This window comes from Euprymna scolopes, chromosome 15 (assembly GCF_053919585.1).
Source record: "Euprymna scolopes isolate OS-2025 chromosome 15, ASM5391958v1, whole genome shotgun sequence".
NCBI classification, from domain to species: domain Eukaryota; kingdom Metazoa; phylum Mollusca; class Cephalopoda; order Sepiida; family Sepiolidae; genus Euprymna; species Euprymna scolopes.
This window is the reverse complement of record NC_136496.1, coordinates 37,665,286-37,680,394: the sequence shown is the minus strand read 5'-3', so window position 1 is coordinate 37,680,394 and position 15,109 is coordinate 37,665,286. Positions and strand designations below refer to the sequence as shown.

The window sequence follows — 15,109 nt, the reverse complement described above, 5'->3', positions numbered from 1 at the left end:
TAAGAATTCATATTTTCATCATTGTCCAATGGAACGCACATTTGGGCCCAGAAATACGTGAGCAGATATCGGTCAATGGTTTAGACAATAGACAATGAAAATACTAAAAATTCCAATGAGAAAAAATATGTTTATAAATAAAATATATTTATTTATAAATAAAGTATATTTATTTATGAATAAAATCGTCACAAAGAAAAAAACAGTCAGTCAGGTAAAGAGAAGCTGCAGCATGTGTCACTATTTTCTTCACCTGCCAACCATCTAACCATGCACTTCCCTCCCCTACACCTTTCAATAAACGTCAAAACAAGAATAAAAATTTGTCACAGAAAAGCTGATTGTTTGATTAAAAATAAAAACAATATATATTTTTGTAAATCAGCTGTGTTGTGATTTTTACTTTGCTATCAGTGTGTGCATATATTTTGTGGCAGCGACAAAAGTACATGTAAACATTAATTAGATTGGACAAAGGCATTTTGAACAACGATTACATAACATTTGTAACGGTTCACAAAAGTATCAACCATTTCATGTTTGTGATTTCCATGCGTCTAACATATATAGACATGTCTACAAAGTCAGAAAACAGCACTGCACCCAGAAATATTTTTGCATACTTAGAATTGAATGGCTGAAGTCTGGAAAAACTGCATGGATTCATCGTTGACTATCAAGACACTGTATCTTTTTAAACCCTCAATTTCTCAAAATTTACTAAAACTACATCATTATGAATCTCCTTCAAAATTTACTAAAACTACATCATTATGAATCTCCTTCAAAATTTACTAAAACTACATCATTATGACTCTCCTTCAAAATTTACTAAAACTACATCATTATGACTCTCCTTCAAAATTTACTAAAACTACATCATTATGACTCTCCTTCAAAATTTACTAAAACTACATCATTATGAATCTCCTTCAAAATTTACTAAAACTACATCATTATGACTCTCCTTCAAAATTTACTAAAACTACATCATTATGACTCTCCTTCAAAATTTACTAAAACTACATCATTATGACTCTCCTTCAAAATTTACTAAAACTACATCATTATGACTCTCCTTCAAAATTTACTAAAACTACATCATTATGACTCCTTCAAAATTTACTAAAACTACATCATTATGACTCTCCTTCAAAATTTACTAAAACTACATCATTATGAATCTCCTTCAAAATTTACTAAAACTACATCATTATGACTCTCCTTCAAAATTTACTAAAACTACATCATTATGACTCTCCTTCAAAATTTACTAAAACTACATCATTATGACTCTCCTTCAAAATTTACTAAAACTACATCATTATGACTCTCCTTCAAAATTTACTAAAACTACATCATTATGAATCTCCTTCAAAATTTACTAAAACTACATCATTATGACTCTCCTTCAAAATTTACTAAAACTACATCATTATGACTCCTTCAAAATTTACTAAAACTACATCATTGTGACTCTCCTTCAAAATTTACTAAAACTACATCATTATGAATCTCCTTCAAAATTTACTAAAACTACATCATTATGACTCTCCTTCAAAATTTACTAAAACTACATCATTATGACTCTCCTTCAAAATTTACTAAAACTACATCATTATGACTCTCCTTCAAAATTTACTAAAACTACATCATTATGACTCTCCTTCAAAATTTACTAAAACTACATCATTATGACTCTCCTTCAAAATTTACTAAAACTACATCATTATGACTCTCCTTCAAAATTTACTAAAACTACATCATTATGACTCTCCTTCAAAATTTACTAAAACTACATCATTATGACTCTCCTTCAAAATTTACTAAAACTACATCATTATGACTCCTTCAAAATTTACTAAAACTACATCATTATGACTCTCCTTCAAAATTTACTAAAACTACATCATTATGACTCTCCTTCAAAATTTACTAAAACTACATCATTATGACTCTCCTTCAAAATTTACTAAAACTACATCATTATGACTCTCCTTCAAAATTTACTAAAACTACATCATTATGACTCCTTCAAAATTTACTAAAACTACATCATTATGACTCTCCTTCAAAATTTACTAAAACTACATCATTATGACTCTCCTTCAAAATTTACTAAAACTACATCATTATGACTCTCCTTCAAAATTTACTAAAACTACATCATTATGACTCTCCTTCAAAATTTACTAAAACTACATCATTATGAATCTCCTTCAAAATTTACTAAAACTACATCATTATGACTCTCCTTCAAAATTTACTAAAACTACATCATTATGACTCCTTCAAAATTTACTAAAACTACATCATTATGACTCTCCTTCAAAATTTACTAAAACTACATCATTATGAATCTCCTTCAAAATTTACTAAAACTACATCATTATGACTCTCCTTCAAAATTTACTAAAACTACATCATTATGACTCTCCTTCAAAATTTACTAAAACTACATCATTATGACTCTCCTTCAAAATTTACTAAAACTACATCATTATGAATCTCCTTCAAAATTTACTAAAACTACATCATTATGAATCTCCTTCAAAATTTACTAAAACTACATCATTATGACTCTCCTTCAAAATTTACTAAAACTACATCATTATGACTCTCCTTCAAAATTTACTAAAACTACATCATTATGACTCTCCTTCAAAATTTACTAAAACTACATCATTATGAATCTCCTTCAAAATTTACTAAAACTACATCATTATGACTCTCCTTCAAAATTTACTAAAACTACATCATTATGACTCCTTCAAAATTTACTAAAACTACATCATTATGACTCTCCTTCAAAATTTACTAAAACTACATCATTATGAATCTCCTTCAAAATTTACTAAAACTACATCATTATGACTCTCCTTCAAAATTTACTAAAACTACATCATTATGACTCTCCTTCAAAATTTACTAAAACTACATCATTATGACTCTCCTTCAAAATTTACTAAAACTACATCATTATGAATCTCCTTCAAAATTTACTAAAACTACATCATTATGAATCTCCTTCAAAATTTACTAAAACTACATCATTATGACTCTCCTTCAAAATTTACTAAAACTACATCATTATGACTCTCCTTCAAAATTTACTAAAACTACATCATTATGACTCTCCTTCAAAATTTACTAAAACTACATCATTATGAATCTCCTTCAAAATTTACTAAAACTACATCATTATGACTCTCCTTCAAAATTTACTAAAACTACATCATTATGACTCTCCTTCAAAATTTACTAAAACTACATCATTATGACTCTCCTTCAAAATTTACTAAAACTACATCATTATGACTCTCCTTCAAAATTTACTAAAACTACATCATTATGACTCTCCTTCAAAATTTACTAAAACTACATCATTATGACTCTCCTTCAAAATTTACTAAAACTACATCATTATGACTCTCCTTCAAAATTTACTAAAACTACATCATTATGACTCTCCTTCAAAATTTACTAAAACTACATCATTATGACTCTCCTTCAAAATTTACTAAAACTACATCATTATGACTCTCCTTCAAAATTTACTAAAACTACATCATTATGACTCTCCTTCAAAATTTACTAAAACTACATCATTATGACTCCTTCAAAATTTACTAAAACTACATCATTATGACTCTCCTTCAAAATTTACTAAAACTACATCATTATGACTCTCCTTCAAAATTTACTAAAACTACATCATTATGACTCTCCTTCAAAATTTACTAAAACTACATCATTATGACTCTCCTTCAAAATTTACTAAAACTACATCATTATGACTCTCCTTCAAAATTTACTAAAACTACATCATTATGACTCCTTCAAAATTTACTAAAACTACATCATTATGACTCTCCTTCAAAATTTACTAAAACTACATCATTATGACTCTCCTTCAAAATTTACTAAAACTACATCATTATGACTCTCCTTCAAAATTTACTAAAACTACATCATTATGACTCTCCTTCAAAATTTACTAAAACTACATCATTATGAATCTCCTTCAAAATTTACTAAAACTACATCATTATGACTCTCCTTCAAAATTTACTAAAACTACATCATTATGACTCCTTCAAAATTTACTAAAACTACATCATTATGACTCTCCTTCAAAATTTACTAAAACTACATCATTATGAATCTCCTTCAAAATTTACTAAAACTACATCATTATGACTCTCCTTCAAAATTTACTAAAACTACATCATTATGACTCTCCTTCAAAATTTACTAAAACTACATCATTATGACTCTCCTTCAAAATTTACTAAAACTACATCATTATGAATCTCCTTCAAAATTTACTAAAACTACATCATTATGAATCTCCTTCAAAATTTACTAAAACTACATCATTATGACTCTCCTTCAAAATTTACTAAAACTACATCATTATGACTCTCCTTCAAAATTTACTAAAACTACATCATTATGACTCTCCTTCAAAATTTACTAAAACTACATCATTATGAATCTCCTTCAAAATTTACTAAAACTACATCATTATGACTCTCCTTCAAAATTTACTAAAACTACATCATTATGACTCTCCTTCAAAATTTACTAAAACTACATCATTATGACTCTCCTTCAAAATTTACTAAAACTACATCATTATGACTCTCCTTCAAAATTTACTAAAACTACATCATTATGACTCTCCTTCAAAATTTACTAAAACTACATCATTATGACTCTCCTTCAAAATTTACTAAAACTACATCATTATGACTCTCCTTCAAAATTTACTAAAACTACATCATTATGAATCTCCTTCAAAATTTACTAAAACTACATCATTATGAATCTCCTTCAAAATTTACTAAAACTACATCATTATGACTCTCCTTCAAAATTTACTAAAACTACATCATTATGACTCTCCTTCAAAATTTACTAAAACTACATCATTATGACTCTCCTTCAAAATTTACTAAAACTACATCATTATGAATCTCCTTCAAAATTTACTAAAACTACATCATTATGACTCTCCTTCAAAATTTACTAAAACTACATCATTATGAATCTCCTTCAAAATTTACTAAAACTACATCATTATGACTCTCCTTCAAAATTTACTAAAACTACATCATTATGACTCTCCTTCAAAATTTACTAAAACTACATCATTATGACTCTCCTTCAAAATTTACTAAAACTACATCATTATGACTCTCCTTCAAAATTTACTAAAACTACATCATTATGACTCTCCTTCAAAATTTACTAAAACTACATCATTATGACTCTCCTTCAAAATTTACTAAAACTACATCATTATGACTCTCCTTCAAAATTTACTAAAACTACATCATTATGACTCTCCTTCAAAATTTACTAAAACTACATCATTATGACTCTCCTTCAAAATTTACTAAAACTACATCATTATGACTCTCCTTCAAAATTTACTAAAACTACATCATTATGACTCTCCTTCAAAATTTACTAAAACTACATCATTATGAATCTCCTTCAAAATTTACTAAAACTACATCATTATGACTCTCCTTCAAAATTTACTAAAACTACATCATTATGACTCTCCTTCAAAATTTACTAAAACTACATCATTATGACTCTCCTTCAAAATTTACTAAAACTACATCATTATGACTCTCCTTCAAAATTTACTAAAACTACATCATTATGACTCTCCTTCAAAATTTACTAAAACTACATCATTATGAATCTCCTTCAAAATTTACTAAAACTACATCATAATGACTCTCCTTCAAAATTTACTAAAACTACATCATTATGACTCTCCTTCAAAATTTACTAAAACTACATCATTATGACTCTCCTTCAAAATTTACTAAAACTACATCATTATGACTCTCCTTCAAAATTTACTAAAACTACATCATTATGACTCTCCTTCAAAATTTACTAAAACTACATCATTATGACTCTCCTTCAAAATTTACTAAAACTACATCATTATGACTCTCCTTCAAAATTTACTAAAACTACATCATTATGACTCTCCTTCAAAATTTACTAAAACTACATCATTATGACTCTCCTTCAAAATTTACTAAAACTACATCATTATGACTCTCCTTCAAAATTTACTAAAACTACATCATTATGACTCTCCTTCAAAATTTACTAAAACTACATCATTATGAATCTCCTTCAAAATTTACTAAAACTACATCATTATGACTCTCCTTCAAAATTTACTAAAACTACATCATTATGACTCTCCTTCAAAATTTACTAAAACTACATCATTATGACTCTCCTTCAAAATTTACTAAAACTACATCATTATGACTCTCCTTCAAAATTTACTAAAACTACATCATTATGACTCTCCTTCAAAATTTACTAAAACTACATCATTATGACTCTCCTTCAAAATTTACTAAAACTACATCATTATGACTCTCCTTCAAAATTTACTAAAACTACATCATTATGAATCTCCTTCAAAATTTACTAAAACTACATCATTATGACTCTCCTTCAAAATTTACTAAAACTACATCATTATGACTCTCCTTCAAAATTTACTAAAACTACATCATTATGAATCTCTTTCAAAATTTACTAAAACTACATCATTATGACTCTCCTTCAAAATTTACTAAAACTACATCATTATGACTCTCCTTCAAAATTTACTAAAACTACATCATTATGACTCTCCTTCAAAATTTACTAAAACTACATCATTATGACTCTCCTTCAAAATTTACTAAAACTACATCATTATGACTCTCCTTCAAAATTTACTAAAACTACATCATTATGAATCTCCTTCAAAATTTACTAAAACTACATCATTATGACTCTCCTTCAAAATTTACTAAAACTACATCATTATGACTCTCCTTCAAAATTTACTAAAACTACATCATTATGACTCTCCTTCAAAATTTACTAAAACTACATCATTATGACTCTCCTTCAAAATTTACTAAAACTACATCATTATGACTCTCCTTCAAAATTTACTAAAACTACATCATTATGACTCTCCTTCAAAATTTACTAAAACTACATCATTATGAATCTCCTTCAAAATTTACTAAAACTACATCATTATGACTCTCCTTCAAAATTTACTAAAACTACATCATTATGACTCTCCTTCAAAATTTACTAAAACTACATCATTATGACTCTCCTTCAAAATTTACTAAAACTACATCATTATGACTCTCCTTCAAAATTTACTAAAACTACATCATTATGACTCTCCTTCAAAATTTACTAAAACTACATCATTATGACTCTCCTTCAAAATTTACTAAAACTACATCATTATGACTCTCCTTCAAAATTTACTAAAACTACATCATTATGAATCTCCTTCAAAATTTACTAAAACTACATCATTATGACTCTCCTTCAAAATTTACTAAAACTACATCATTATGACTCTCCTTCAAAATTTACTAAAACTACATCATTATGACTCTCCTTCAAAATTTACTAAAACTACATCATTATGACTCTCCTTCAAAATTTACTAAAACTACATCATTATGACTCTCCTTCAAAATTTACTAAAACTACATCATTATGACTCTCCTTCAAAATTTACTAAAACTACATCATTATGACTCTCCTTCAAAATTTACTAAAACTACATCATTATGACTCTCCTTCAAAATTTACTAAAACTACATCATTATGACTCTCCTTCAAAATTTACTAAAACTACATCATTATGACTCTCCTTCAAAATTTACTAAAACTACATCATTATGACTCTCCTTCAAAATTTACTAAAACTACATCATTATGAATCTCCTTCAAAATTTACTAAAACTACATCATTATGACCCTCCTTCATACATATAATAATGTAAACTGAGGAAACGTTATAAAAATAGCCTCAACCAAAGTAGCAACCAGCCTAGGCAGGTCTGGAATATCAAATTCACAAGCAGCCACAGTCACTTGTATATCTCTGTCAGGGGAGATGATATTAGGTTTTTGCAGTTCTTGCCAGGTGTCAATGTCCTTCTACATACTGGTATTCCCAAACGGTCACCCATCTGGTACTGATCAGGCTCAACATTTCTTAATTTCGGTAATCTAATGAGAACTAGTGTGCTAATGTGATTCATAAAAATAGGATGTGTTTGATTAGTTTGGATTTGACATTCCACCAAAGAAAATATTTTCTCCATTTTATCAAAATTTTATAAAAGGTTAAATTCTTTTGCCCAACTCTTAAGCATGTACCTTAAAATACCAGTCAGTTCTCCAGTCTTCGCCTTCAGATCAGCAAAGCCCAAATGATCAGAACTCATTCTGACAGAAATGTGCTAAATTCTAACAGGAATAAAAGAAACCTTTGTGAAACTATAACCAGAGTGTCCCAAAAGTCTTGGCCATATTTTGACATTGAATATCTCGAGAACTATTAAGGATATAAAAATGCATCTGGTATATTGAAAGCTTGTAATCTCAAGGTTTTCGTGGAATATTCAAAGATATTTAATGTGAGCACCATTGCTCACATGACACACATCAAGCCAATAGTCCAATTCTTGCCAAACACATCCCAGCATTGCATTGTCAATGGTTGCAACAGCTTCAGTTATCCCGGCCTTCAACTCATCTACATCTCTTGGAATGGGAGGAACATAGACCAGTCCTTTTACCAATTCCCACAAAAAAAAAAAAAAAAATTCACAGGATGTGAGATTTAGAGATCTGGAAGGCCAGGGCATGAGATCATGATAATCTTGCCCAGGTTGCCAAATAAATCTGTCTGGCAGTGTTGTGTTCAGAAACTGTCTCACCCTGAGACTCCAGTTTGGTGGCACCCCATCTGGTTAGAAAATCAAGTCATTAGACTTTCTCACTCAATTTATCCATTAACCAATTGTTGTACAGAAGACTTTTGGAACATCTGAAAACTTTCACAGCAAAAGCACTTGATCACCCAAGAAAACACTGTGCCTCAAGCTTTAAATAAAAATTTATTTTATGCAGGAATTAACCATGTTTAAAAGAATAAACACACGAGTATTTACTCATTTTCAAAATGTTAGCCTTTTATTGGTATAACCTTGCATACAATTGTTTCAGCCGACAGTGTTGGCATGCAAGTATGTAATAGTTCATCAATTATAATTTTGCACAACTGGACTTCATCAAAATGTAGAAAAAACAATTTATTAAAAGTTTCACAACCCATGAATCAGACGCTTTCTTATTCACACAGAGAGTATTCATTTTTATATCATCAACAGATATATAATGCATCAAACATGTTTTCTCTGCATTTATTATTATTATATATATGTCATCCACATACAGTACTGTTTCGCTGTTTCATAGCTCATCAGTGTGGCTAGACAGGCAACTACCTCAAGCCAGGATTGAAACCCGACTGTCTATTTATGTTTTCTGATGGATTACCAATGGATTTTCAACAGACCCATTTGAAATTTTTCCTGTTCTGGATTTTACCATCTTTACCATTGCCTTTTTCCTATTTCTTGCTTTCTCAATCTCTTTGACTCCCTATAAACTGTCATAAACTGTTAAATGACTTTTTTATACAAATATGATAAATTTTATATTGTTTGTTTCCTGTGATGCATCAACCGGCAAAATTTTTTGTATATTTCGCAAACCTCTTCCCTTTGATGAGAAGAATTGCACTCTCCGAAAATCCATGGAATAACGTTTCCCTTGTTTTATTTATACTCCTTGTTGAATAATTAAAATTTTGTATGCCTTCCTTACAGATTTATAAAGTTTTTTTTTGTTGAAAATTTGAATAAATTTTCAACATCAAGAGATTATATATATATATATATATATATATATATATATATATATATATATAGCAAATACATGTATGCACCTTTGTTGCGATTCTCAGAGGCACACACATATATATTATAAAGTATACAGCCTGACCATAGTAATTCTTTTTTAACCCTATCCGAGAGAGAGAGAGAGACACTAGTAGTTGATGTATGCTGGAAACAATATTCCAGCATTGGTGAATGGCTGCTTTGTACAGATAAGAGTTTTATTATTTCTAAAAACTTTAAACTTCCTAGCTTTTATAACATAAAACATATTTATAAATATTCAGATTTCAAATTATTGATTTTTAAATGGGAATATAAATATTAATATTTAGAGATTAATTCTTTCATAATAAAAATGCTCAATATTTAAGAAAGAGCATTAATATATGAAGAGAGTTTTGAAAAAAAACTTTGCAAATAATGATTTACAACATATATTTTTCATACACAAAGAATACAAGATAAAGATAATTATTTCCTTATTCCTTGGAATTTAAAAAAATTGGCTTTTTTCTTGAGGAAAACAGTTAGCAAAAGAAATAAAAAGGCTAGCTATAATTTTGTTGGTTAGCACAAAAATTGAAAGAATGGTTTTCAAAAGATTATACAGAAATACTTGGTGCTGCATAAGTAACAATCTTTTATTTTTACCTTTGAAATACACTCATATAAAAAAATAGAAGATATTAAAAAAGTTCTAATTTTGTTTCACTCAAAAAAAAGGGCGTTACTTATACTGCACCCTGTATATACAAATGCAAAAAAGGATATTTAAATTGATGTCCAAGTATGAAGACAGTAACAAGATTCAATCCGTGAAGTTGGTTGAAACTTGATAAAATTCGTAAATCCATTCTTCGTGTGTACATTCATAGACTTTGGGTAAAAATATTCATATCGTATGGGTCTATAGTTCTTTGAAAGGTTAGGTTGAAATTACTACTGGAAAAATCTTGGAGCATAGATATAATTTGTAGAGGATTCGTTTGTTATTTTTTAGGAGGCTTAAGCAGATATTTTTAATTCAAAGTTTAGAGGCATAAAGTTAGGTTTGACATTTATATCACAAGGTATATGGGTTTATGTGGAATTTCTTCTATGGCCAAAAGCATGCATATATATATATATATATATATATATATATATATATATATGTGTGTGTGTGTATATATATATATATATATATATATATATATATATATATGTGTGTGTGTGTGTGTGTGTGTGTATATATATGTGTGTGTGTGTGTGTATATATATATATATATATTTAAATATATATATAAATTTTCCTTTCAAATCATTATCATGTTTGCATTCACATTTAATCGTGAGCTTTTGATAACAAGTGCTTAAAATAAGATTGTAATGTTAATCTAATTTTTAAAAAATCAATTATTAAGATGCTAAATCTAATATTTAAAATTATTAGAAATCGATGTTAAAAAAGAATTAGTTATCAATAAAATTTAAATATTTATTGATGACATAAAAAAAAAAACGTCATGCAATGAATAAATTGGCATTTCTACACTATTGGGACGAGATTTTGTAGTCAATAAATGGAGTTTTCAGATAAAAAAACAATGGTTTCAACTGATTTTTTCTCATTTCTAATAAATTACAATGGTAGCTTCCAAATTATTCAGTCGAAATTACCAGAATATTACTGAATTATTTAAAAAAAAAAAAAAAACTTTATATGTGGTAGCAAGTGAAAAATTCCGAACATCTTGTTTAAATCAAAACGGAAAATTACCTCCCTTTTGAACTCTGCTGTGTCTTATATTACATTCGTTTTCATCAAATTCTATTTTTTATTTTCTTTAATAAATAATTTTCTACCTTATCGATTTTCGGAATTTTTGGATATAATCATCTTAAAAATATGAGGAATATGCAGATATCATTGTTTTCATGTGAAATTCAGTACTACAATTTCCGAAATTTCGTCCCAATAGTGTAGAAGCACCAATACATTTAGGTTTTTATACAACATATGCATTGTTGCAATTATTGGATGCATCCATACAGATAACAGTTGTCTCATCTAAACGGCATATCCTATTTCTGAAATTTAAGAGGAAGGACAAGGTATATGTTCCCACCTAAATAGCAGACAGATGGAAATCGCTGCTGGTCAATTTCACCCAGTGACTCGTCAGGGTCAATTCACGTGTGAATAGTGAACCGAGAACCCAACTTCTGATATGTCAGTTTCATATTTGCCTCCAACTGGGAAGTCATAAAAATAAAATATCTTTGCTGCAAAAGAAATAACGTTTTCAAAGATTGATTCATGACTCTGAAAAAGTCGACAAAGTTAGAATTCCAAACACAAGTTCCAAAAATCATTCGAAGATGGTGAACTCGATAACCTTGCTATTTTTTGTAACGCTATCGAACAATACAACATTTTGATAAAGAAATATATCAACATCTCTAGTCAGTGATTTGAATTGCAATAGAAGCACTAACATTTTATTTTAATTTGTGGAAATATTCCTACAATGAATCGCATCTCTCCTTCAGTGATCAGTATTTAGATTTACATGTTAAACAATATGACACCAGTGATGAAATTTTCAATAAACTTATGTGGCCACTGTTTCGAATTTTTTTCCATTCAAAATAGTTGAATTGAAAAATTCTAGTAGCAAATACGTTGATTTTAGAGGAAAATAGATATCACAATAGTAAATGTTTCTAATTAAAAACATGAAAACATAAAACATTCTAGACAGAGAATATTAAAAAAAAAAAAAATAAATAAAATAAAAATAAAAAACGTGCTCAAATACTTACTTAGTCCCAACTTTGACAACTAGCGATACACACCGGTCACCACAAAGCATTCGGTAATACTGAAAGAAATTTGAAAAATAAATAATTTTGTGTCTTCATTTTTTTTTTTTTGCAGACTTTTATTCTCACTTTCATAGTTGTTTCAACAAGTTTCGGCCAACTCTTCCTCTGGCCTTCTTCAGGGGGTTAAAAAATACAATATATTTTTTTACTTATTTGTTTTCAAAGTCATTAATTTAAGATGTCACACAAATAAATATAGGGTGTCCCAAAATTAACCATATATTTTGAATCTAAATCAATAATTAATTCTGAAACACTCTGTACATATTTACAAACAGAGGTTTTAATGAAAATGTTTTACCAGTGAAGATACTCAAACTACAAGGTGACACCTTAGAATTCACACCCATGAAATCGTTAATAAAATTCGCAAACCTTTCTGCAATCCACCGATATTTAATACAAATAAAATTCTGTCTATGCTTTACTTTTCCACCAAGTTTTATTCTTAAATGTCCAACAGTCTTTCTCACCAATTAATGATAAGCATACCTGGATACGATATGTACAATTGTCAATATCCCCTCTCTTGATATTGTTTTAATTTGAGCTATGGTAACCCTTTTCCATTTAAAAAAAAGGTCTGAGGATTATTTTGATATACATTTTTAACAACCGTCATGTGTAAACATCAAGCGAGGTAAAGGGCAGATCATGGCCCAGTGTATGTAAAGGCCAGTCAACCCTCCCCCCCCCCCACTGAATAACATAAAGGATTTGACAAGTGGATTCAGAAAATTGGGATCCATTGCAATGTTATAATACTTCAAAATACTGCTTTGTTGGGAACCACCAGATTCTTGCTGGAAGACTGAGAAAACAAGATAGATTGTGAATTTTATTAGCAATGTCAATATTGGGTGATATTTAATTTTGATCACCCTGTAGTATTGCAGTATATAATGTATAATTCATGTCAATGCCTGAAAACTTCAGGTTGAAATTTTAAACATGCATTCACATAACAAACTGAACTTTGATATTTTATTATTATAAAATAATCAGTATTAATATTTAATCCTGGTCAATAGTTTATTTTTGATTAGTCATAAAGAGATGAAGGAAGAAGACTTCTTCTAAGTCTTAAAAATTGAAGTCATCAAGTATTAATTTAATAAGCAATTTCTTCAATATATATTTGGGATTACTCTATAGAACATTTGGAAGAATTTGTTTTATGATTTTTCCAAGATATTATGAAGTTATTTACAAATAAATAAACAAGTTTTTTTCTAATTATATATATATATTAGTGATGGGATGATTCCAATATTTTTCCTGACTCCAATACAATTATAGATTCCGTACTAAATTCTCGATTCCGATACAATTACTGATTCTTTATAAATCTCTAAATATTTAACTATATAGTTGTATTTTTTCTATGACTACCGTTAAAACACACATGTTAAATGTGCAAATATTTTCCTAAACGTAAAAATATACTTGTTCGGGACAATGTATCGATTTTAGCTTCATTGGTTTAAAATCAATACATATTTATTATTTTATCATTATTACCAGCAATGGAAGATTTAGCTTTAAACAAAATCAAATAAAAAAGACAAAAGAATCGTTTTGGTATCGGAAAAATCGCTACAAATTTTCCCGATTCTGATACTGATTCCAGTACTCTCAAATATTCCAATTTTTCCAATTCTGATTAACCGTCCTAACACTAATATATATATATACTAGCATTTCAGCCCAGCGTTGCCCGGGTGTTTGGAGGTGTGTGTTGAGCAAAAAAAAAAACAAAGTGGTAGTAGGAAGGCAGGCTCGAACCCGTACCGCAAAGGAGGAAAAGAACGAGGAAAACACCTGACGTCTTTGCTGTTACGACCACTGCCAGACCGGAATTGACGTTGGTTTTAATTAAGACTAGACAATCGAAAGGAGAGGATGACTTTCGAAAATATTGGTGAAAAAAGCGCCCCCCACATAGAAAAGTGCCCAGTTGAAGGTGAATATATTAATGTTTTTAGCCTATTTTTCGATATTTATCATCTGAAAGGTCGAACTTCAAAACGATACTGATCTTGAATACCCTTTATGTAAAATTTCAAATGTTTAGACCAGAAAGTGTCTGAGTAATTTGGTAAAGACTGCAGAGGTCAATTTTTTTTTAACTTTGACCCCTATTATGACCCCTTAACATTTATTGTTTGGGCTCAAATGAAGTTATTAAGTTAGATTCATGTCCAAGGAACCTATATCTAAAATTTAAAGTGTTTAGACCCCAAATTCGTAGAGGAGTTTGGTAGAGTTCTCAAAGGTCAAATCGTTGAACTTTGATCCTTTAACAGTCAAATTTCTGGCCAAAAACGGATTACAAAGATTTTCCCAAATCTCAGTACCCTGTATATCAAATTTCGAGTCTGTAGACTTAAAATTGACAGAGTTATTGCATAGGGAAATGT

The 15,109-nt window shown here is 28.8% G+C and overlaps 1 protein-coding gene across 6 annotated transcripts in view; it reads right to left on the bottom strand.

The window, feature by feature from the left end:
- LOC145293786 (sorting nexin-14-like) overlaps positions 1-15,109 on the bottom strand; it is a 1,078,299-nt gene that overhangs the window by 919,096 nt on the left and 144,094 nt on the right. For all 6 annotated transcript variants that reach the window (XM_080140331.1, XM_080140332.1, XM_080140333.1 and 3 more), the window contains exon 17: positions 12,627-12,685. In XM_080140331.1, the coding sequence (XP_079996457.1) occupies positions 12,627-12,685 (59 nt within the window). The remainder of the gene's footprint in view (positions 1-12,626; positions 12,686-15,109) is intronic.